The sequence below is a fragment of the Cebus imitator genome, unplaced genomic scaffold (assembly GCF_001604975.1).
Source record: "Cebus imitator isolate Cc_AM_T3 unplaced genomic scaffold, Cebus_imitator-1.0 Scaffold132, whole genome shotgun sequence".
Classification (NCBI taxonomy): domain Eukaryota; kingdom Metazoa; phylum Chordata; class Mammalia; order Primates; family Cebidae; genus Cebus; species Cebus imitator.
The window spans coordinates 966,170-992,834 of NW_016107447.1; the positions used below are offsets into that span (position 1 = coordinate 966,170).

At 37.4% G+C, this 26,665-nt stretch overlaps 1 protein-coding gene across 2 annotated transcripts in view; it reads left to right on the forward strand.

The window, feature by feature from the left end:
- The window catches only part of STK4 (serine/threonine kinase 4), a 105,338-nt gene that overhangs the window by 60,059 nt on the left and 18,614 nt on the right, over nucleotides 1–26,665 (forward strand). The window contains exon 11 of one of the 2 annotated variants that reach the window (XM_037742994.1): nucleotides 20,797–21,628. The exons of the other annotated variant lie outside the window; for it this stretch is intronic. Within the exon in view, the coding sequence (XP_037598922.1) occupies nucleotides 20,797–20,880 (84 nt within the window). The 3' untranslated portion in view covers nucleotides 20,881–21,628. Of the gene's footprint in view, nucleotides 1–20,796; nucleotides 21,629–26,665 lie in introns of those variants that run through there. 2 annotated transcript variants of the gene reach the window in all.

A 26,665-nucleotide genomic window follows, 5' to 3' on the forward strand; every position in this document is an offset into this window, starting at 1 on the left:
AAGATCAGGCTGAGGCTACGTTTCCCCTAAAACCCTACCTTCCTCAGCCTGACTCATTATCACCACCCCCACAGCACTGTCCTGAGAACATTCCTTCAATTAACCACTTGCACACATCTCAGGAATGGTATTATCCCTAGGAAATCTGACCTGGGACAGATGGGGTAGGAAAATTATATAGAAACTATATAAAAAGTATGCTCCTATAAACGTACACTTGAGTGTAATATTATAGTTGGGTTTTTCATACAGTGAATTTATCAAAGAAAACCTTGACAGACTGACATCCAGAGGTGAGCAAGAGGTGATGAGAGTCTTGCCAATCAAGTACCCGATCTTCTGAGACACAAAGTTAAAAAAAAAAATCCTTTGAGGACCAGAATAACTCATCTGAGGTCAATTAACTGATTAGTCATTGAACCCATGCTAGAACCCAGGTTTATTTGTTTTATTACCTGTTTATTTACTTACTTATCCAGTGTTTTTTTTATTTTTTGAGTGTCATGTGTTTGACACTATTCTAGGGATGTAGTCATGAACAGAACAGCCAAAAACCTATCCCTCATGGAAGTTTCATTCTAGGTGAAGGAAAATAAGTATGTAGTGTGTCAAATAGTGGTAAGTATTTTAAAAAACATAAAGTAAAAGGGAAGTTGGGAGAGAGAGAGAGAGTGTGAGTGTGTGTGTAGCTTTTTAAAATAGAGTAGTCAAGGAAGTTCTCATTGGTAAGAAGATGAGGATGTTAACTATGTGAATATCCAGAGGAGAGGTTTTTTAGGCAGCAGGAATAGCAGATGCAAAGATCCTGAGGCAGGGACTTAGTTGGTGTGTTTATAGAACAATGGTGAAACAGTATGTTTTGGAATGGTGTCAATAGGATGTGCAGGAGGAAATGATATCAGAGATATAATGGTGAGTGAGATAAGTTAGGGCTTTTTGTGTAATAAAAAGGACTTTAGCTTTTACTCTGAGTGGAATGAAAGACCATTGGCAAGAGGTGACTTGATCCTATTCATGTTTTAGAAGTATTATTCTACTTCTTATATTAATACATTATAGGAGAACTGTAGAGTTTCTGAACACAAGTGCAGTGTTTTTATTTACTATACAAAGTATACAATAAATTATTAACTATAATTTTTCTAGTGTCCTATTGAATACTAGAACTTATTCCTTTACTCTGACTATATTTTTGTACCCCTTAACTAGCTTCTCTTCATCCCTCTTTGACCTCTTTTCCAGCCGCTAATAACTATCATTTTATACTCTGTCTTCATAGGATCCACTTTTTTAGCTCCCACATGAGTGAGAACATCTGATATTTGTCTTTCTGTCTCTGGCTTATTTTAGCAAACATAATGATCTCCAGTAATATTTATGTTGCAGTAAAAGAAGTGACAACATTTCTTTCTCTTTTCTGGCTGGATAATATTCCATTGTGTATATACCACATCTTCTTTGTCCATTTATCCATTGATGGACACTTTGATTGATTGCGTATCTTGGCTGTTGTGAATAGTGTTGAAATAGTTATGAGAGTTTAGATATCTCATTGATATATTGATTTCCTTTCTTTTGGATATATGCCAAGCAGTGGAATTGCTGGATCATTTGGTGGATCTATTTTAGTTTTTTGAGGAACCTCCATACTGTTTTTTATAATGGTTTTATTACTTTACATTCCCAACAATGGTATATGAACATTCCCCTTTCTCCACATCTTCACCAGCATTTGTTATTTTTTCCTGTCTTACTGATAATAGCCATTCTAACTAGGGTGAGATGATCTCTCTCTTCTTTTTTTTTTTTTTTTTTTTTAAGAGACAGGGTCTTGCTTATTCTTCCATGCTGGAGTGCAACGGTGTGATTATAGCTCACTGCAGTTTCAAACTCTTGGCCTCTAGCAATCCTCCCACCTCAACCAGTAGCTAGGACTACTGTTATGCACCCCTTGCCTGGCTAATTTTTAATTTTTTTCCAAAGATGGCTTCTGGAAATGTTGCCCCAGCTCATCTGAAACTCCTGGACTCTAGTGATCCTTCTGCCTGGGCTTCCCAGAATGCCAGGATTACAGACACGAACCACTGTACCTGGCTCTTTCATTGTGGTTTCAGTTTGCATTTTCCTAATGATTAATGATGTTGAGCATTTTTTCATATACCTGTTGCCCATTTGTATGTCTTCTTTTGAGAAATGTCTGTTCAGGCCTTTTGCCCAACTTTAATTCTAATCATTATTCTTGGATCAGTAATTCCAACATGTAAAGAATTCATTTCTCTTTGCCACAGTTTTCTCATACTAAGATCATTGGCAGAAAACTTGTTTTGGTGGGCAAGCTGTTTATACAGAGGAGCTTTTGTACATCTTTAAAGAGAATACTTTTTATTTTGGAAGCAGGATATTTGAAAGATTCTGATATTTGGTACATTTGATTAAGTTAAAAAGGAAGACTGTACCAATAAACTGCAATAGGGGGAAGGCGAGAGAGAGGCTAGAAACAATATGGTGGCATGATCATAGATTATTTATAATTTTATATCATTCAATTTGAAAACTTAGATAAATAGATGTTTAAACATTATGCCATATTTACTTCCCATGTGGAAGTGTAAATGCATAAAAATATGCAAGATATTTTTGAACAAGAAGAACAAGATTGATCTGATTCTTCCAGAGATCAAAACATATCACAAAACCACAATAATGAAAGCATTGTGATATTGGCATAAAAATAGAACATAGGCCAGGTGTGGTGTGGTTCACACCTATAATCCCAGCACTTTGGGAGGCTGAAGGTGGGAGGATCACTTGAGCCCAGGAATTTGAGACCAGCCTAAGTATTGTAGTGAGATCTTGGTCTCTTAAAAAAGAAAAAAAACAATTTAGCTGGGCTTAGTGGTACATCCCTATAATCCCAGCTACTTGAGAGGCTGAGGTGGGAGGATCTCTTGAGCCCAGGAGTTAAAGGCTGCAGTGAGCTAGGATTGCACCACTGCATTCTACCCTGAGTGACAGAGTGAGACCCTGTGTCTTAAAAAAAAAATCGCCAGGCATGGTGGCTCATGCCTATAATCCCAGCATTTTGGGAAGCTGAGGCGGGTGGATCACCTGAGATCAGGAGTTCTAGACCAGCCTGACCAACATGGCGAAACCCCGTCTTTAAAAAAAAAAAAAAAAAAATCAGTGTTAAAGAGATTGAGAACATACCTATGTATGTGTATGTGTGTGTGTGTGTGTGTGTGTGTGTGTGTATTATGTACATTTAAAAATACATATATACCTTTGTTGGATGCACAGTTTGCATTACATATGAGTGTATTATATAATAATGATAAAATACAAAATAATGCAAACTGTAAAAGTTGTGTAAATTAAAAAAACAAATCATGCTACCATTTCTGTGTATTTGCACACATCCAACTGCATAGATAGCTGTTTTTATACAGAGAGAGAATATATTACTATATTAATATATTACCTGCTTAACCTAAAATAAATAAATAGAGTGGGTTACGTTTTTAAACTTTCTATTGAGTTTTTTCCTGGTTTTAGTCTACATAAAGTTAACCAGGACTTATACAGATTAAGAGAACCATAATACTTTTCAGTCAGCTATCAGCTTTGCAAGTGTTGACCATTAGCTTTCAGTATCCTTGGTTTTGGAATAAATTTCCTATCTATTCAAATAAAGTTGCTTTCAGATTTCTTATGACATCCGTAAAAGAGTTGATAGTAACTGGCCCTTACATATTAATTCAATCTATATTTATTGAGATTCTCTGTGCATACTATGTGTGAATAGATAAGACTGCAAGATCTTTTACATCCTTCACTTTATCTTACTCATCTTTGTATTCCTAACACCTAGCAATTGCCTGACTTAAAGTTAGCACACTATTTTAAATTAAACTCAGACATAGTCTCTGAACTAATTCATTATTTAATTTGACTACTAGTTGAATTAAACTCAAATATAGTCACTACCCTTAGAGAGTTTGTGATGTAGCAGAAAAATAATCAAATGATTTTAATACATTGTAGTAATGATAGCTTACATTTATTGAAAATTTACTATGTGCCAGGCATTGTATATGTTACCTCAGTTCTCAGAACCATCCCATGAGATAGGAATGTTGTTATTGCCATTTTATGAGTAAGAAAACTGAGGCTTAATAGGAAGAATAAGTTCAAGAGATCTATTGTACAACATGGTAACTAGTTAATAAGCAATGTATTGTATTATGAAAATCACTGAGATAATAGATTTTAAGTGTTCTTACCACAGAGAAGTTGTAAGTATATGAGGTAGTACACATGTAAATTAGCTCGACTGAGCCATTTCACAATGTATATACATACAGTATATCCTTATGGTGTTCACTTTATGAGGTTTCAGTTACTGCAGTCTGAAAATATTAAATAGAAAGTTCTAGAAATAAACAGTTCCTAAGTTTTTAAGTTGCATGCCATTCTGAGTAACATGATGAAATCTTGTGACATTGTGCATCCTCCCACCTGGGACATGAATCATCCCTTTGTCCAGCATATCTGTGTAGTACACGGTACCCACTCCTAGTCACTTAGGAGCCAATTTGGTTATCAGATCACCTGTTGAGGTATAACAGTGCTTGTATTCAGGGAACCCTTGTTTTGCTTAATAATGTCCCCAGAGTGCAAGAGTAGTGCCAAAGAGAAGATGTAAACTGCTTCTTTTAAGGGAAAAGGTGAAAGTTCTTGACCAAAGCTAAAGGGAAAAAACCCCATATCATGAGGTTGCTAAGATCTATGGTAAGAACAAATCTTCTATCCATGAAATTGTGAACATATTTGAATCTTCCATCTGTGAATTGTTGTTGTAATTGTTCTGTTTGGTTATTAGTTATTGTTAATTTCTTAACTGTACCTACTTTATAAATTAAACTTCATTATAGGTATTTTTGTATGGGAAAAAAAAACTTAATGTATAGTGTTCCGGTACCATCCAGTTTCAAGCATCCACTAGGGTTTTCAGAATATATCCCCTGTGGATAAGAGAGGGACTACTGTGTTTCAAAACATCATGTTGTATACAATAAATGTGTACAATCTGTATTTGTCAATTAAAAAAAAAACCCTGAGACTAAAAGGGGTTGGTTGACTACGGTTATACAGGTGGTTAGTGGCACAGTGAGTATTTTAACCAAAGCAGTTTGGCCCCAGAGCCCATCCTCTTAACCACCTGTACTGTGTGGCATTTTTCTTGGCTATTCTGGTAAATTCTGTCCATGAAGTACATAAAGAAGGGGCTGTAGGAGTCCAGAAGACAGAGCAAGAACCCCAGGGAAGGCACCAGGAAGTCTCATTGGAAGTGTATTTTGAAAGATGAAGTGTGTCTGTGGAGATACTGAGGAACGTGGCATGGGGCCAGGAAGTACTGAGTAATTGAGCTGAGCATTACCAGTGTGGATGTGTGCGAAAGGGAAGGAAGGGACCGAAGGAGAGAACTTCAGGTGAAGTAGACCAATGTACCTTTTTTCCTGGAAATATTTAGTACTCTTTTAGATTTTTCCTTGGTATATCAGAGAAATTAGAAACAATGTCCTAATGCAGCACAGGGAGCTAATATCTATCTGAAGTTGGGTGATAATGGGTCCACCAGGATATAAAACCACCAAACTGTTAATTCAGAATTGATTTGATAAAAGTAACAGAACCTGAACAAAATTGATTGTTTGAATTCCCTGGATGATTATAAGCCGTTCAGATGGCTTTTTGTGGTAGGGAAGGATAAATTTTAGCCCTGAGTTTTTCCCAGGAGGCTGATAACAACCTGTGATTCCATGAAACTTTATCTTAACCATTCTCTCCTAGATCAGGGCTCCACATCTGATTGTAAGTTGAGATTTCTTTGGGTTTTTATAAAGCAGCTTTACTGAATTGTCAGAACATAGTCAATTACTCATTTATTATTAGGTTGTGCTTTTTGCTTTTGGCTATACACACTAGAAATCAGACACTTGCTAGAAGGTAAGAATTATTACTACCTTATTTATAATTTGAAATCTTGATTGATATGATAGAAGAGATGCTTTTTTTTTGCCCATGCTTAAGTTAATACTCTCAAGAATGCACCTTGATGTTTTCTGGGAACTCAGTTATCCACAACTTGAAATTTTATCTGCTATTTCATAGAGACAAAAAGAACACTCCCAAAACATTCTTTGAAATTACTGTTCATTTATTTCAAAATGAGCCTAAAAATTACTGCATATTCTTAAATTTACCAGCTTTTAATGGTAAGTTAAAATTTAAGGTCCCATTACTCAGTTGCAACAACCATCATCAACTCAACTACTCTTGTTTTGGCTTATACCAAAACTCAGTGAGTAGTGGTTTCTTATAGGTTAGTTGCAATGTAGAATATGAAACTAAATTCATGAAATTTTCTTACTCTGTATATTAAAATTCATTGTTTTAAAATTTTGAGTGGAACTTTTAGTTGTGATTTTGTAACATCATGCCATTGGGCATTTGGAAAATGTTTGTTCATTCAGTTACATGTATCTTATAAATGTTGGCACATTTCATTAATGATATAAAAAAACACATTCCTTGAAATTATGACCAGTCCCATCAGAAGAGTATCTAAGTGTAGGGAAGTTGTCAAGCTCATAGTGGTGGAATCAAGTTTTCCAGAATATTAATTTTCATTTGAAGATTTGAAGTTTATCATCAGCTACAACACTCCTACTTGTTTTTCTTTGAGTGACAGACTCACTTTTTTCATTTCTGAGAAGATGTCTGCCAGATACCCAAGTCTCAATACTCACAGTTTGTCATTTTCTTAATGTAAAAGTGATGTTCTGTGGAAAAAGCAGCTGGTTGAGCTTGCAGCTCAAATGCACAAGTGCTTTGCTTCAAAATGACCATGATATTTCACTTACAACACAAGTGCTGTATGCAGACTTCCCATTTCATCACAGATACTATTAAAAAGACATGAACTTTTATAAAATGAATCCTTTTTTTTACCATTTCATCAAGGGCATTCTTAAGGGTTTTTAAAAATCTGTAGCCAGTGACTGTAAAAAAAATGCAGTAACTGCTAACACTATTTGGTGCCACTTTTTGATTTATACTAAGGATAACAGTTTTACCCACCACTGCTTTTATATAGTCAGTGCAGATGTCAACACAGTAGAAAAGTCTAATAGAGTCTTAAGATTAATATGAAAAGAGTTTGGTCTTACACAGTCTGCTAAGAGCGTGTCAGGAATCTTCCAAGGATCTGCAGGCCAGACTTTGAAAACTGCTGATCTAGAAGCTTGATCAGAATCAGGTTCAGTTTTTTTTTTTGTCAACAATATTTCATAGGTGGTATGTATACTTCTATCAGAAGGTTCATAATATCTAGAGATGTGGTCATTTCTCTTTTTCTGTTAGAAACCAGTGAAGGTCATTGTCTAGATGCCATTTCATTAAAGGTTACAAAATGGTGACATTTGATCATTTCTTCTCCGTTTACCAGTTGAAGTAAAGAAGCATTTCATTAATTATTTAGATAATCTCAGATACAATGTATATAGAAAAGACAGAATATGTACTTGATTTTTAAATTTTTATTATCATTTCAAAATAATGTATTGGTTCCCTAGCATTCTCCAAAGATATAACCAGTGATTTTTTTTTTTTTATCATGAATTCATGGATTTAAAAATATTTGATCTGTTTCAGTCCTTTCAACTATTTCCCTGGTAGTTTGTGAGAGCATCCTTGCTTTCTAGTATGATGAGATGTGAGATGTTCCAGGCTCATCTTGTCCATATCTTGCTCCAAACCTGGAAACAGACCTTTTTTTTTTTTGGCCAGGCTCGAGTGCAGTGGTGTGATCTCGGCTCACTGCAACCTCTGCCTCCTGGGTTCAAGCGATTCTCCTGCCTCAGCCTCCTGAATAGCTGGGATTACGGGTGCATGCCACCACACCTACCTAATTTTTGTAGTTTCAGTAGAGATGGGGTTTCACCAGGTTGGCCAGGATGGTCTCAATCTCTTGACCTCATGATCTGCCTGCCTTGGCCTCCCAAGGTGCTGGGATTACAGGTGTGAGCCACCATGCCCGACCTAACTTTTTTTTTTTTTTTTTTTTAAAGGAACTCAGATTTTAAAATGGGAAATGGTAATTAGAGACCACAGTCTGGGTGCAAGTTGTGTTCACTGTAGTTAGGTCATTTTTTTCTAAGCCTTTTCAATGGACGAATCCGGGAAATGTGTTTATTACAAACTCATGCATTCTTATGCTGTTTCCAGGGTTGATTGAATACTACTAATTTTTTCCCTAACCACTTTCATCCCACATCTGTAATCCTTTCCCCCATGCCAAATGTCTTCCCAGCAATTCTAATATAATTACTCATTTGTTTTTCAATTCACAATAAATGTTAGCCTTAGAATAATAATACCAGTGCTTCTACCAATCATACTGAAAACAGTTAAAGATTTGTGTTGCAGCTTGTTGTCCTTAGGGACATCCCATATAGAGGTACAATCCAATTATTATATGTTAAAGCCATTGGAGTAATTTCTATGTTATGCCACAAACTCAATAGGCTGATAGGTTTTTCGTTTCATTTTGTTTTTTGTTTAAGGTATTGCTTTTTATTGTTTTGCTTCATAATTATATAAACTATATGGTTCCCAGGGCAAATATACAAAACAAAGTTGTTCAGATTTAGTTTCTATTCCTATCCCTTCTGTTTCCTCCCTTTTTTATGTTTGGGAGATATACACACACACATTCATGAGTGCATGCACAGACAAATATGTGTATGTTTGTACTACCATTCCGATGTAACAGTAGTGTACTACCCATACTTTTCTCTGTTTGTTTTTTGTTAATTATATATCCCAGAAATTACTCCATAGCCGTACATATAGTCCTCGTTCTTTTTTCCTATGCTTAGTATTCTATTGTGAGGATGTATTGTAGTTTATTCAGCCAGTCCTCTGTTGATACACATTTAGGTTGTTTGCAACAGTTTTTAAGTTGATTGCTTCATAAACCTATTCATAAATAGGGAATGTGATTTTTTATAATTGTTAGTTTTGGTTTTTAAGGTTCATGCTTTGCTTGTCTGTTTTGAGAAAAAAGTTACATGTTTTAGCCTGTTTAGCTTTTTTATTTTTTTTAACAGCAAGGAGTAGATTTATTCAGAGGTCTCCCTCTGCCACGTCCCTGTGCCAGTCTAGTGCTGTTTGTATAAATCAGCCCCTAAAACTCTAGTCATAACATCACATGTCACAGGAAGAGTGAGTAATTGATCTCCTGGCAAACACTGTTAGCCTGCCCCAGGTATTAAAATGTTGCCAGGTGTTAATAGCCTGGAGGCCTGGAATTCCTAATTGCTATAATCAGAGCCTGAAATTTTTAAAGTTTGAATCATTACAACCAAAGTCAGTTTGGTTCTTAAGTTACTTTAATTTTTCTATAATTTGAAATCAGAAAATAAAAAAAAACTATAACTTCAGTGTTGTTTATTGCTAATCAAGAAGGTTTCAATGGCTGAAATTTAAAATGTAAATTAGCTATTAATCTAGAAGGCACAGTTTTTAGTTTTCAGCTGAGGTGAATGTATTTTTTTTATTCCTGGATCTATAGCCATGCCTTTGAATTATGATCTCATTCACTTAGACACATCTTTTTCACTCTTCTCCTTTTGAGCTGTTAAAGATATTTTCTTCAGTCTTTCTTCTTACCTTTACCTCCTGTTTTTTTCTCACATGAATTCTCGATAATTAAGTGATCCTTATTCCTGGGACACTAACTGTTGAGAAGACAAAGGAGATCTATGCAAATTTTCTCACCCTACCCAAAGAAAAAGTCTCTATTAGAACTCTGAAAGTGATATTTGCGTATATAGCCCAGTGCCTCTGAAAGAAAAGCATGATGCAGAACTTTTGTCATTATTTGTGTTCCTGGTGTCATTTCCCTCTCCCAATAGGACCACTTTTACTTAATACAAATCTAGATCCTCCATTACCCAAAAGAAATACAACACAATTGACATCTTTTGTCTTTGATAACACACCAACTCCAAGCACCAATAATGCTGGAATGGAAAGCATGTTTCATTTCCTTTCTTTGTTTTTCTGTTGGTGTTTGATGCTGATATTACTGAGATTTCTAATGGACAGTACAGGGAGGAGAAGGCTGATTGATGGTAATTTATTGTACTGCTGCTGAGAAAAAACACAACTCAGGGCATTGGTTGTTCTATACATTCAGATTTTTTGACTGGAAATGTTAGTTTTTACATTTTTTTTTTTTTAATACTTTCCAACTGTTAAGCTCAGGGGCACATGTGTAGGATGTGCAAATTTGTTGCATAGGTAAATGTGTGCCATGGTGGTTTACGGCTCAGATCATGCCATCACCTAGAAATTAAGCCTAGCATCCATTAGCTATTCTTCCTGATGCTCTCCCTCTTCCCAAGCCCCAATCCCACCCTCCGACAGTCCCTCATATGTGTTGTTCCCCACCACATGTCCATATGTTCTTATCATTCAGCTCCCACTTACAAGTGAGAACACGCAGCATTTGGTTTTCTGTTCTGTGTTAGTTTGCTAAGGATAATTGCCTCTGGCTCCATCCATGTTCCTGCAAAGGACATGCTCTTGTTCCTTTTTATGGCTGTGTAGTATTCCATGGTGTAAATGTACCACATGTTCTTTATCCAGTCTATCATTGATGGGCATTTAAGTTGTTCATTGCATTACTATTCACAATAGCAAAGATTTTACATTTATTTAGAAGGTGTGATAAAGTTGCAGCTGGGTCTCTTTTATGTGTACCAAAGTGACTGTTCTTTTAGTGAAAAAGCAGTAGGTTTGGTAGTTAAGATCATTGGAATCAGGCTTTCAGGGTTCACATCCTGACCACCATTTGCTGAGTAGCTCTGGGCACTTTCCTCTCCTCTCTGAGCTTCACCGTCCTTATCTGAAAAATGAAGTAATATTAGAACTCATAGGATACAGTTTGAATCTATATAGAGTTACATGGAGTAATGTACCTAAAGTGTCTGCGGTATAACGCAGATTGAGTATCCCAAATCTGGAATCCTGAAATGCCCCAAAATTTGAAACTTTTGAGCATGGAAAGAAAGTGCTCAATGGAGCATTTCAAATTTTATATTTTTGGATTAGGGATGGTCAACAGATAAGTATAATGCAAATATTTCAAAACCCCCAAATACCACAGTTTAAAGCACTTTGGTCCTAGATACTTCACCTGTAGTCACTTCATAAATGTCAGCTCTCCTCTCTCCCACTTTCCCCTCCTTTCTCAAAACTTTGTCCATGGAGTAAATTTCATTACCTAAACATTTTTCCTAGTGATTTGCCATTGACTTCTGTTATAAAACCAGAGATAGATTTCCAAAGAATACTTGCTCCCACAGGTACTGATCTAAAACTACTCCAAAACAAAGGAGTGAAAACTGTTTCTGCTTGGAAATTGACTACCAAAATGAGCTATTATTTGTAGAACTAACTAATGTTTTCTTCCTTTCTTTCCCTTTCATCTCTATACAATATTACAGTGTTTCTTTCTATCCACTTCTCAAATCATGAACTGTTGAGGTTAACGGAAATTTTCAAATCTTGAAGCTTGGAAACTATCTCTCTTGCAATAACACACTTCCACCAATAGATGCCGCCCTTTCACTTCTTGAGTGTACAGTCTCATGTGTGGCATTTGCTTAAGGTAGAGCTCGCTGGCTATGTAAAATGAATGATAAAATTACGGAACCAGGCTGGGTGAAGTGGCTCATGCTATAATTCCAGCTTTTTAGGAGGCTGAGGTCAGAGGATCACTTGAGTCCAGGAGTTCAAGGCCAGTCTGGGCAACATAGTGAGACCCCCATCTCTATAAAAAATAAAAGCAAATTTGAAAAAGTTAGCCAGACAGAGTGGCATGTGCCTATGGTGTCAACTACTTAGGTGGTTGAAGTGGGGGGATTTCTTGAGCCCAGGAGTACAAGGTTGCAGTGAGCTGTGATTGTACCACTGCACTCCAGGCTGGGCAACAAAGCAAGATCTTGTCTCAAAAAAAAAAAAAAAAAAAAAAAAAAAAAAAAAAAAAAAAAAAAAAAAAAAAAAAAAGTTACCAAACCACTTTAGAAATCTGACATTGTGTGAAGTGAGTTTCTTTGAAAATAGGGAAACCTTGTTAACACAGACCAGTAGGATGAACATTATATTATACCAAGAAGGGTGAATGGCCCAGTTTTAGCTTCCACCTTGAGTGAGTCACCCTTCTCTTTGAATTTCAGGTTTGAGGTCTGTAAAAATTAAACATAAACCTGTCCTGCTTTTCCCACAGGGTTGAAGAAAGGATCAAATGAAATATAGGTTGGGTTATTTGAACTAAGTTTTCTTTCAGAACTTTGGTAGAATTTTATTAGCCAAGAATTATAAGGCCGCTGATGTTTATTTTTGGTTCATTGTGTATTAAGTATTACTACTTATTTTTATTTCTCATTCTATTTTACTGTTATAAAAAAATGACCTCTTTGAATGATGGCAAATAATTCGGAAGCGAGGAAGCCAAGGGAGCAGTTAAGCCTGGATTTCTGGTATGACTCCGTTTGCTGATGATAGTAATATTATCATTACTTTAGATTTAGGTAGCATTTAATATAAAGTTGCATTCATATTTTGTTCTTTTGTTTGGCAATGCTTACATTGTTTCTGTGAGGTAGCAAGGTGGGGTTTCTTATCCTCTAATAGTTTGAGGAACTGGAGCCCAGAGACATTTTACAAAGGCATCTTTCCTACTTAGTGCCAGAATCAGGTCTAGAACCCAAATCCCTAAGTGGCTTCCGGTCTCCATTAATTCTTAAGTGTGTTTTCTCACATGAAAAAACAAAAAACAACAAAAAAAAACAACCCAAAACTATACTTACAGATTAAATACTCAATGTTATAAACCAGGAAAAAGAATCTTCTTTCAAATAACATGTGATAGGTACTACAGTAACCAGGAAGAATGGTTTCAGGTTTATTCCATCTTCGTGGGAATTTTGTGACATTGCAGGAGTATTTATTATTAACTCACTGTGTTTTTTTTTTCGTGCTTATTGAGAACACAATGCAGATTGATGAGATTTGTATTTCATTAACGGTTTATGTAAGCAGTTCTTCTTTTGGAACAATTTAATTTGTACTTTCATTTGCTGTTCTTATTTACTTTCTAATTATGGATTATATAGTAATTGTGCTGTTTCCAGAAAATGCCATTTTGTTTTTTGAGAAGGAGTCTCACTCTGTTGCCCAGGCTGGAGTTCAGTGGCACAATCTTGGCTCACTGTCACCTCTGCCTCCCAGGTTCAAATGATCCTCCTGCCTCAGCCTCCTGAGTAGCTGGGATTACAGGCAGTTGCAACCATGACCGGCTAATTTTTGTAGTTTTAGTAGAGACAGGGTTTTGCCATGTTGGCCAATATGGTCATGAACTCCTGACCTCAGGTGATCTGCCTGCCTTGGTCTCCCAAAGTACTGGGATTACAGGCATGAGCCACCACACCCAGCCAGAAAATGTCATTATAACTAAAAAGGCATGATTATTTTAAGAACATTTTTGGTTTTCGCCAGGTGCAATCCCAGCCCTTTGGGAGGCCAAGGCAGGAGGATTGCTTGAGGTGAGGAGTTCAGGACCAGCTTGGGCTACATAGGAATACCTTTTCTCTACAAAATAAATAAATAAATAAAAATAATGAGCTAGGTGTGGTGGTGCATACCTGCAATCTCAGCTACTCAGGAGGCTGAGGCAGAAGGATTATATGAGCTCAGGAAGTTGAGGCTGCAGCAAGCCATGATTATGCCACTGTACTCTAGCCTGGGTAACAGAATGAGACCCTATCTCAAAAGTAAAAGAAAAAAAAAGCACCAAATATAACCTCTGAAAACAAAGTTGTCTATTGTGGAGGAATCTTAATGGATACAGGAAATACTTGATGTATTTTCTGGTTTGATCTCTGTTACAGTGTGCCGTGCTTGTCAGTCTCAGTCAGGCACTTGTTCCTGAATATTTCTTCTCTTCTGCTCTGTTATCTGTTATCTAATCAGAATGGGCTTTTCTGCTAATATGCTTTTCTTACTCCAGTGTTAGATATTGAATATTTTTAGTAATCTTCATATTGATTGCTTGTTATCTTGTCTAATTTTACATTTTATTTGCAGAGACAACTGGTCTCTTAAGACTGCATTGTGGAATTTGAGAAGGAAGTGATGAAAATAGTTATTTAATAGTTATTGTGTGTTAGGTCCCTGTAAACATTTTATCCCATCTGCTTTTCATAATATCCTCACATGGTAGATCTTATTCCTACTTATTTGACAGAGACACTTTGAGACACTAGGTGATCTGTCCCACCCTAGGCACGTGATTAATAAATTATAGACCATTGTTTTTCTCAGAATAACACACTTGTTTGCATGAGAACGGTTATAAATGTGCTGGTGGTGAACATTCATCTAATTCAGGTGCTGCATCTTTTCTTTCTCTAACGTGTGCAGCCCTTATTGAATTGCCACAGCATGCAGTGCTCAGAATGTATTATTTGATTATGTTATTTGAGCCCGTTGTGCACTCTTTGGAAAACTTTTAAAATTTCTTCAGATTTTCTTTTTGTAATATCCATTCATCTACATGTATAGGAATATGCTAATTGGACTATAATTTCATAGGTGTGGAATTTAGATTTCCTCCCTGCTTCTTTGCTAAAACTATAGTAAAAAACATTGCTTGGAACTACAGTGTTGGGAATTCCCTTGATCGAATTGGATAAAGCATAAGGCATTTAGCAAAGTGCCTGGTATTCCTACTCTATTATTAATATGTGGGTTCCTTTTAGAGTGACGGCTTATTTATAGTGAAGGAGAGCAGTGGATTGGCAGTCAGGCCTCAGCTCTGACCGTAACTAGCTTTGTATCCTCAAGTAAGCCACCTAACCTTTCTGGGACTCTTGTTTCTTTGTCTACTAAAGGTAAGATTAAGTCTTTAAGAGCCCTCAAACTCTCTTGGTCTTTGTTTGCCAGTTTAAAAAATGCAGCTAATGCGTCTCTCACATAGGGTTATATGAGTCTAAAATAAAGAGCTTGTGTAAAGTGTGTAAAAGATGCTCTGTGTATATATAAAGTTCTTTTCCAGTTATTTTAAAAGCAGAGAAGTGCTTTGAACACCCAGGACACCAGAATGAGCATAGAAGGCAGGATGATATACACACCAGGAGCAGATAGACTTGGATTCACTGCTGACTTCATTATTTATGGAACCTGTAACTCTAGGCTAGTCACCCAGCCGAGAATGAAGATACTAACCATATTTACCTCCAAGTTATCGAGCAGATTAAATTTTAAAATGCTTTTAAAGTGCTTAGCAGAGAGTCTGACACAGAGTAGGCATTCAGTAAATTTTATTTATATAAAATGTAACTTAGGGTGGGAGACATGGATGAACTACCAGAAAAGGGAAAGATACTGAGGTGGGCTGCCCAGAAAAAAGGAAGGTAAAAGAAAGACCCACACTTATTTTACATTCTTGTTTCAGGCCCTGCTGCAGCAGCTCTTACTTTCTAGATCACACATTGCTTTGTGATTTTTTTTTTCTTTCTTTTCCTTTCTATTTATTTATTTATTTTTATTTTTTGAGATGGAGTCTCACTCTGTCGCCCAGGCTGGAGTGCAGTGGTGCGATCTCAGCTCACTGAGGATACAGATGCCTGCCACCATGCCTGGCTTATTGTTGTATTTTTAATAGAGACGGGGTTTTGCCATGTTGGCCAGGCTGGTCTTGAACTCCTGACCTCAGGTGATCCACCCGCCTCGGCCTCCCAAAGTGCTGGGATTACAGGCATGAGCCACCACGTCTGGCTGTGATATTTATTTTATACCTAAGATTAGCTTAATTCTGTTAAGACTTTCTTGTTCCTAGGGTTTAAACATCAAGCATACTGACTAAAACACTGACAGACCTTTTGTGTTTTCTCTGATTGCTTCCCTTCTGTGCCTGCCTGGAGGCTATAAGTCTTGGACAGTTCCCACATTGATGTTTTTTTTCAAAACAGTTTTATCCTGATGGTACATTTGTCAATATAAAAAAGCTCAAGCAAGTGTATGTGTGTATGTGTGAAAGAGACAGAGAGAGCTGTATGGGATCTGTGAGCTGCCAAGTGTACCCTTTCGTCTAGCTGAGTTCATACTGCACAGAGCATTGTATCAGAGGGTGGCTAACTGCTGGAGGGAAGGCAACCTTGAATCTTCTTTATAGACCCACTAGTTACTCTGTTTGCCATTTACCTAGGAAAATGCACAGTAAAAACCATTCTAGCATTTTGTAGCCTTTAGACATGGATGCATCTAGTCTAATCTTTTTTTTTTTTTTTTTTTNTCTTTTTCTTGAGAAGGAGTCTCACTCTGTCTCCAGGCTGGAGTGCAGTGACACAATCTCGGCTCACTGCAACCTCCGCCTCCTAGGTTCAAGCAATTCTTCTGCCTCAGCCTCCCGAGTAGCTGGGACTACAGGCGCATACCACCACACCCAGCTAATTTTTATATTTTTAGTAGAGTTGGGATTTCTTCATGTTGGCCAGGATGATCTCGGTCTCTTGACCTTGTGAGCTGCCCACCTTGGCCTCCCAAAGAGCTGCGATTAGAGGCGTGAGCCACCGTACCTGGCCTAGTTTATTAAATCTTAATGGAGTGCTATTAAAAATAAAGTCAAGTCAGGAAATTTTCTGTCCCTTCCCAAGTGCTCTTATTCCCAGATATGGCAGGACCAAGCATAAAGTTATTTTCACATGTTGGGAAGAAACATTCCATTCCAATTTCAAGTGGGGGTTTTCCACTTTTGGAAGTACTGCTGAGACTGCAATTATAAACTACAACTATTCTAGGATTAATTTAAAACAGTTCCTGGGATAAATTAAGATCTTGCAGTAAAAATACCGTATACAATCTGTCACGTTATCTGTGGCAACTCTTCCCTATGCCAGCTTGGTCAGTGAGGGTAACAGCTGCCCAGAGTTCATTGCTAAAGGGATGTTTAACAATAGTACTATGAATTCAGCACTTTGTATTAGAATAGTGCTTGAATTCCTGGTATTCAGTTAATATATAGAGTTTTATGTACAATGATATAGAAAATATGTGATGCACAAGATTTCAGCTTTTTAAGAATTCTCACCACTCCTCCTCCCATCTCAATTTTGTTCTTGTAGAAAATGAAAATCCCACAGGAAAGCCAAGTGTAGTACTCATTCCCTGACTTCTGATTTTGTACTCCTTCACTCTCCACTTCTTTCCCCTCCCCTTTCTACACTGTTCACCTGGGCCTAAACATGTCTGAATGACTGCAGCCTCACGGAAAGCTTCAAGTTAGACTAGATGACCTTTAAGGTTTTGTTAATCCTGAGAATCTTTGGCCACATCAGTGAACTCTTTTGTATCTACTCAAATGTAACAGAATAGACGAGCATTCGGAGTAAGGGGGTCTTCCTAGGCTGGCTGCAGAGAGAACAGGCAGCAGCGCTTGTCCCATGGCTATACATTACACATCTCGCCCTGGGGGTATTTGGGGACCGGAGAAAGGGGAGCCAGTTTGGCCTGTGGTACGTGTAATTTTGCACTTTGAATTACTGAAATGGGTCTGAGTTCTCTAGCTCTTCACAGAACCTACCACTTGCTGTTTGTTGTTTTATGACCAGCTTGTTGAGTTTATTTTGTTGTCTTTGACACTTTCTAAAAACATTTGTGTTTGTTACCTCTGATTTAGCCAATCTCCAGTTCGTGGTCATTTAGGTAGCCTTTTAATATTAATAACTATTGCTTTAACAAGAGCATCTTTGCATGGTATTTCCTTAGAATTAATTCCTTCAAGTAGAATTATTGGGTCAATCTGTTTATAAATTTGAAATTTTGATACATGTTATTAAATTTCCCTGTCATTTTTGGTATGTGAATTGTCACTTTATGTTATTTACCTAATTTTCAGTGTAATTATTTTCTTTATTGATTTTAAAGACCTCTTCAGATATCAAGTCAGATTATGAACCTTTTAGCATATGTGGTAAAGATATTCTCCTAGAATATCTTTTTTTTTTGGGGACGGAGTTTCGCTCTTGTTACCCAGGCTGGAGTGCAATGGCGCGATCTCGGCTCACCGCAACCTCCGCCTCCTGGGTTCAGGCAATTCTCCTGCCTCAGCCTCCTGAGTAGCTGGGATTACAGGCACGCGCCACCATGCCCAGCTAATTTTTTTGTATTTTTATTTAGTAGAGACGGGGTTTCACCATGTTGACCAGGATGGTCTCGATCTCTTGACCTCGTGATCCACCCGCCTCGGCCTCCCAAAGTGCTGGGATTACAGGCTTGAGCCACCGCGCCCGGCCTAGAATATCTTTTAGAGCTTTGCATATGGTATCTAACTTCAGACATTTAAGTTTTTTATATATTTTGATTTATTAGCTTTTCCTTGTGGTTTCTGGAATTTTATGTCATGTTTGGAAAAGTTTTTCACATTCTGAGATTACAAAAATATTAACCCCTACCTTGTTTTAGAATGTTTATTATTTTTTTCTTTCTCAATATTTATCAAGTGTCTGTCTTGGTGTTAAGAGTAAGGTAGCAATTGAGCTTTATATTTTTCTAACGACCAAGGATTTTAAAAAATACATAGTTAATTTAGAATTACCAAATCTTAATAGCTTATAGTACCTAAAAGTGGCTTATTTTTACAGATAGAAAGTTCCACTTCAAGCACTGAGTTTTAATGTTTTTCTGCCTTTAAAACCTCTAGAAAGAAACTGTGAACAGAACACCATATTGGTTTTGGCATTAGCTTTAATGCATCTCAAATAGGCTGATTCTACAGAATTTGATCCAAAGTACTTGTATGTCTTGATGCTTTTTTTTTTTTTTTGCCAAGCAAAACTGATTATTTCTAACCAAAAGGCCTTTAGTGCTAGACTGAAAGAAACGTAAGGGGGTCCTCCTATGCTGTTGTACTTTCTGTAATTTGGCATAAAGTACAGTGCTTTTTATTTTTCTCTTCAGTTTCTTTCTCTTCTCTAACCTCCGATGGTCCAGGCTCTTGTTGCTGGGGGGCCTTTTGGGAGACAAATTCAAATACTTTCTGTCCAGCTGGACATTATTGTATCTTTAAGTGCTTTCCTTTTTTCTGAGTAGTTCAATAAGTGGTTACCAGGGGTCTTCCTTTGACAGTTATAACTAGCCTCTCTTGTATAGTGGGATTTAGCTGTGGGTTGATTTGTTGTGCTGGTATGTTTTCATCTGCAGCGATGCATTGCTCTATCACATAGATTCTTTGTTGCTTCATTAGATGTGTTTTAGTTCCTCTTTTGAATCTTTATCTGAGTACCTTGATACCTTGGCAGTCATATTATCCTAAATTATTATAGTGCCTTTTAAAGTAGATTTCATCATTGAGGCTTATGTTTAGGTCAAGCTTGCAGGCAGGGAGGATTATGCCATTGTGGTTGAGAGGCATATAGTGGTTAAAACCACTGGAGTTATTCTGTTAGGGCTCAGAGCCTATCTTCTCCTCCTGTTTTGTCACCTGTTTAACCCTTGATTCTCTTATTTGTCAAGCATGGTGAAGTCATACCTTTGACATAGGGCTGTTGTATCAAATGAGATACAGGTTGCGTAATCCCAAAGTCGAAAATCCAAAATCCAGAACACTTCTGGTGCCAGGCATCTTGGATAGGGGATACTAAACCTGTAATTCATGTAAAGCACTTTTATGACAATGGTCCTTATTGCTGGCCTGCAATAAGCACTTAATAAACATTATTATTTTCTTCTTTTTTGGTGTTGGTTTGCTCTTCTAGAATGTTACAGTTCTTTTTTTTAACCTTCTAGTTGTAAAAAGTATACATACCCATTATAGCAAGTTTAGAGCTTAAAGAAGAAAATGTCTCTTACAATTCTTCCAGCCCCCCAGCAATAATAATACTTTACATTTTAACATTTCCTTCCAGTTTTTTATACTTATGTATTATTTTACACAGCTGAGATCATTGTGCATGTGTAATAAATCTTGATTTTTTCACTTAACATACCTTAAACATTTCTCATATCATTAAAAACACTTATGAAATCATTTTTAAGGGTTATATAATAGCCTATCACATATTCTTTTGATTGATATAATCATTCTCTTTTTACTTGGCGTTTAATATCTGGGGCTTTTTTGGTTGCAGTTGGGTTGTTTTCAGGTCATTCTAACATATTAAGCCAGGCCTTTTCTTGTCAGTGGGAAGTTTGGTGATTGAGGCTTTGTGTTTGTTTTAGTTGGTGGTGTTTTTTTGCCTGTTGAGTGTGTGAATTAAAGCAGGGTTTTAACCATCAGCACCTGTGCTCTCAGACTCTGGCCACCACCTTTCTGGACAGTCTCCATGCTCTGCTTTTTAATCTTCTTCTGATGAGTTCTTTTCATACTTCTCTGCTGGAAGAAAGTTGAATGGAGACTATGATTGGTGTTTAGGTTTCTGACCTGGCAGTGCCATGTGAATGCCCAGGAGCTAACCAAGGTCAACACCACTGCCTGTTAATGGCCCTTTACTGAAGTAATCATGCCGAGCAGTTTCTGGTGAGAAGACGATCCTAAATTGTTCTTTACAGGGTACACTATTTTTGTTTCAACTTCTTATTTTTCCTGTAAAGCTTGGTTTTTAAAGTATGTTGAGACTGAATTTATTTGTGCTCTGGAATATAATGAGATTTTGTCCTCTTTTCTTTCAGAAAACTAGCCAAGAACAGCAGTCTGAAAAAGATGTATGTATCCAAAATTGCCAGGGAAACCTGCTGTGTAGATACGCTTTCTGAGAAGCCACATGGCAAATGAATGTCGTCTTTGTCTCAGAACCACAGTAGCCTGGTTCTGCTGGTGGATCATGCTAGCTGATTTGAGCTTGGTTTTTAACTCAGTTATTGAAATGGCCCTGAGAGCAGGACTTAAATGCCTGTGGTGGTGACCCCAAGAGGTTTCTTAAAACAGTATCAGCCTGTGTGAGCTGGAGACCGTTTTTCACTTCTTTTGTTTGGTTCGGAGACTGCTTGATCCATGGCTGCTTGGCAGGCTTTTGCTTCAACGTTCATTCTGTGGCCATTAAACTACGGGATATTAAACTACAGGATATTAAATTACAGGATGATTTTAATCTCAACTACATGGTGAGCAAAAAAGCTGAGTGCAGGCTGCCTCAGAAATGGATCCTAAGAACTGCAATAAGTATCATAGAACCTTAGGCCCTAGGAAGGGCTGTTCCAAGGTTACTTCTGTGGGCTTCACTGTAAGCACAGGTGACAAATTGGCCTGTCTTGAATTCCTAGAAGCCATTGTCTCTCTCAGTCAGCTGTTCCAACACTGTATCAGAGAATGATAAACTTTCAGGATTGAAAAGGGTCTTAAAGGACATATTTTCCAGCTCTTGCTATATTTTCAACAAGAGGCATCATCTCACATTTGCTTGACTACCTCTAGTCATTTCTGAAAAGAGGGAATTCCACAAGTTGGAAGTAGTTCAAATCATTGCTCAAAGCTCTGTCTAAAGATAGCACTTTTTTTTTTTTTTCAGCCAAAATTTGTCCCCAGGGAACGTCTATCCATGAAATTTTGATTACTTCTCACAGGAACTTTACAAAAAGTTAGTTGGGGTTATTTGGATTTTCCATTTTGCAATGGAGAAAGCCACCATCTCTTTCCCCTAACTATTTTGGTATTATGGTAGCTTGGGTTGAGGAAAATTTGCCAGGTCATTGTTACCAAGGCAAGTAACTAAATCATGGGTTCTCTGTATGCTAATGCTGCCCAGCATGTAGGCTTTACTGGTGTCTGTCCTTCATGCCCTCCCTCTGTTTAGCTGAGAGAATGAGTATGAAAGCACTTAGCCAGTAGTAGATGTTGGGTGACAGCTCATTAAAAGTGCAGACTCCTGGCCAGGTGTGGGGCTCACACCTGTAATCCTAGCACTTTGAGAGGCCAAATCGGGAGGATCGCTTGAACCTAGGAGTTCAAGACTAGCCTGAGAAACATAGCTAGACCCTGTCTCTACAAAAAATTTTTAAAAAACTAGCCAGGCTTGGTGGTACCCACCTGTAGCCCAGCTACTCAGGAGGCTGAAGCAGGAAGAACACTTGAGCCCAGGAGTTTGAGGTTGCAGTAAGCTATGATTGCAACACTGCAGTCTAGTCTGGGTGACAGAGGGAGACCCTGCCTTTTTTTTTTTTTTTAAATAAAATAAAAATTGAAGGAAAAAGTACAGACTCCAGAGTCAGAACCTGATTCAATTTTTATTTCAACTACTTACTGGCTGTGTTAACCTCAATGGATTATGTAATTCTCTAAACCTCAAATTTCTCATCTGTAGCACTGGGTTAATAATTACAGAGTAAGATTTAATGATGAGCAAATGAGATTAATACATGTGAAATACTTAATGTATAGCTGCTAATAATGAACAGTTAATGCTTGAAAAATTCTGGGCTTTATTATTGCTATTGTTGTTATTCCTGTAATCACTGTACGACAAGATCCCTGAATCCTACCCTGTCATCAAGGCAATACAGGCAGAGCCTCCGTTCTTTCCCACCTGTCCTTATGATTTCTCCTCTCTGCAGGACTACCCTTGGTATTCATTTTCACCTGATTTACCAAGAATAGCAATGTCAGCATCAAAAGAAGGGGTGGGAATGGGCATGTACACAATTTATCTGGTCCCTGGATCTCTCTGCTTCTCTTACATGGAGAGCTTTCAGGAGTCACCTCGGTATTCTGCCATGTTGCCAGAACTGGAAATTGGGCGTTAACTTTTTTTTTCTTATTTCCTGCCTTTAGGGAAGATATCTATAATCAAAAATATCATGGTTGTCTCTATTTTCAGAGATGGTTTCATCCTCTGTGGCTTTGTTATTTGAGTATGTGTTTTTAACAGTCTAGCTCGTTCTACTTTTTCCTTGTGGTCTAGATTTCTTAGTGCTCAGTTTTGTTTGGTTTCACTTCAGATTAATTTAGGTCTCTGCCACTTCCCAGGACATCTTAATTTCAAGTACATTTTAAAATTTATTGGCATCAAGTTTTAGATTTTAAAATTTACAGTATCTGTATTTATAGCTTGCTTTTTATTCCTGTTATTTATTTCTTCTTTTTTTGGAGCGAGGGTAGGGATCTTTTTTTTTGGCGGGGTCGGGGTGGGGGATCAATCTTTTCAAAGTGTAATTTTTTTAAAGCCCATACCAGCTTTTGGTTTTGTTGATCCTTGCTCTTGCGCATTAACTTTTGAATTAATTAATTTATTTTTTACATCATTTTTTTCTTTCTACTTTCTATGGGTTTATTTTGTTTTCTTCACTTGAACAATTCAGCTTACTAATTTTTAATTATCTTTTTTTTTTTCCCTCTGAGATGGAGTCTGGCACTGTTGCCCAGGCTGGAGTGCAGTGGCACAATCTTGGCTCACTGCAACCTCTGCCTCCCAGGTTCAAGTGATTCTCCTGTTTCAGCCTCTTGAGTAATTGGGACTACAGGTGCACACCACCATGCCCAGCTAATTTTTGTATTTTTAGTAGACACAGGGTTTCACCATATTGGCCAGGCTGGTCTCGAACTCCTGACATCATGATCTGCCCACCTTGGCCTCCCAAAGTGCTAGGATTACAGGTGTGAGCCACCACGCCTGGCCCAATTATCTTTCTTTTCTAATATACATTTAAGGCTCTAAAATTTATTTTACATATTACTTCAACTACCTTCCACAATTTTTGATACATAATATTTTTGTAAAGTCAGGTTTGTTGAGGTCTAATTTGTATGCTATAAAATGTGCTCCTTTTAAGTGTACAGTTTGAGTTTTAGTAGAAATACACAGTTGTATAAACACCACCATAATGAAGCTACAGAACATTTCTAATATCCCATAAAGTTCCCTTATGCCTTGGTTTTTGTTCCTGTAGCTTTATCTTTTCTAGGATGTCAGGTGAATAGAATTGTGCAGTGTATACCCTTTTGTGTTTGGCCTCGTTCACTTACACACTATTTTGAGATTTGTTCATTTGTTGCATATGTCTGGAGTTTGTTCCTTTTTATTGCTGAGTAGTTTCCATTGTATGGATATTACCAGAATTTATCTGTTCACCACTAATTTTCAGTGGAAGAAAATGAGAGTATTTTAATTCTGCACTTGGATTGTAAGTATCATACGAGACTATTCTGGACTGGAAAGTATCTTGGAATTTTTCAAATATAAATGTTTATGTAGGTTTTATCATTTTGGAAGTTTTTCTATTAGTGGTCAAACATGAACTCACATGTATTCACTTGCACCCTTCCTCCCTGTAGCAGTCTGGGTTCAGAGAGAAGATAGAAACCACACAGTAGGTTAAACAGGGGAGTTTAATATAAATAAGTATTACCTATGATAAAAGAGTAACTATCAGATATGAAGAAACTGTGTATGGTTCCCTAAGGCGAGGGCGTATATCCAAGGAAGGACAAACTGCCAGGGCTTCAGACCTCGTTTGAGAAGATGTGGTTCAGCCTGTGGAATCACAGCGAAGTTTGCTGGTTTGACAAGACGAGCTGATCGAAAGTCTCTGGGCAAGCCCTAGATTACCGTAACTCTGGAGTGCAGGCAGAGAGCAGGTCATCTCGTGGGTTACTGGCCATCCAGTGGGTAGTAGGGTCTGGGCCCTGGCTGGGGCAATAGGCCTTAGGAACACAAGAGCCATGTGGAGGCTTTGGTGTCCATGTCAACTGAGCTCCCAAAACGTTAGGGTAGGCTGAACCTGCAAGGTCATAGAAAGACCACATTCTAGGCTGTAGCTGGGCCACAGTGTTGATGGTACTCACACTCACATTGCCAGCTCCCATGCTGGACACTGAGGACAGCCTCTTCCTCCCAGCGCTCTACTGAGAAAACTTCACAGCACATGTTCTTCAGAGAAGTGCTTATCACAGAGTGCATACAGAAGGGTACACTTGGAGCTTGGAGGTAACACACTCTCCCTCTTCTTTTTCAAAGAAGTACTCTCAAGTCAAGAGCAGTAATAACTATGCTTGTGCTATTAACAATCAGACCCTTCATGAGGGGAAAAGAGTTTATGAAAAATTAGAACTTAATGTAGTTTTAAGTAACAAAGATATGTTTAAATAGACAAATAGAACTATACCTTCCCATGGGACCTGTGTTATATACATATCATGGTATTGTCACTGTTCTCCCCTCTCCCAGTCATTGGAATCATAGATTCCAAGTTGTAAGTCAGACCCCAGATTGGAAGCACTTTCTTTCTTCAAGATGTTTGCTCATTGTAGAAAACATTTAGAAAGCATGTTTTAAAGAATGGTTTTATAGCAGAGAAGCTAAGTGTTTTTAACTCTGAGCCTAGATGAGCTTACTGTTAGGAATATGGTGTTTAAACCTTTCAAAATGAAAAACTGGGACATATGCTCATTATGAATCATTTTTTCTGGTTTAGGAATTTATACACATTTGAGAAGTATTACCATGGCATAAATTAATTCACATTTGATTATATCCAATTAAACAGTTGCTGAAAAGAATAAAGGACTATCCCAAAATATGTAAGCTATATACATATTAATGTTTTCATGGAATAAGGATTAAGCCCATCTTTTTTAGAGTCTTCTATCAGAAAAATGAACAAATGACAACTCATTTAGCAGTTTGAAGGACACACACACACACACACACACACACACACACCCGCTACCCCTATCTAGACCTAATTTATGTTTTTGACACTGTAGAGAGTTCAGGTCCTAAGACTTTATGGCCATTATAAAAACATTCTGACATGCTTTGCAGAATTCTTGTCTGCTTTTGTTGCAGATTTTTTTTCTTTCAAAGGATTTCTTGAGAAGATATTTATTTTGGGGTATTTAGGTTGTGAATTTCTCACCCTTCATTAAATGGAGTACCCAGCAATAAGGCTTACAGAGTGTTATATACTTTCCAGAAACTGAGTGCTGTGTACTTGCAATCTTTTCCTCTTTAAGAAAGCCCAAATTTTAAAAATTCGACCTGCAAAGTAGCCTATTTAGGGAATTTCTATTTGTATTCTTGACAAGTTTTCTGTAAGCATTTTTTTCTTTTATGTGTTTAAAATTGAATCCTATTTAGTCGGTAGATACCTTTTAAGACTGCATCTATTAAATAAAGTGAGATCAATTTGCATTTTAGCTTTCAAATTTTGCTTGGGATTCTTTGAGCTGTTTTTATTTGGCAGGAACAGAGATAAGAAGCTTGGCCTTTTTGCTGTCTTGGAAATTTCCAGCCCAAGAAAGCATACAGAGGCATAGCTCACAGGGTTTCTTATATGATTAGCTAGCTCTTTTCCTGAATTATTAAGCTGCATTAAAACAGCAGCTTGGTACAGTTGGTGTTTTAGGTTTTCATACCTTCTGAAAGATTAATATTCCTATAAGAATGAGGTTACTTTTGATGTCCCCTTTAGTGTTTTTAAACATCAAGAGCATCACGTTCTTGTACTCTACCTTCTGCAGACATTTACAACTATTCTAGGAGGTGTAATGGGTGTTTACTAACTTTCTGAAAGTGTTTCTCTCACAGATTGGCTTCCTTAAGTGTGA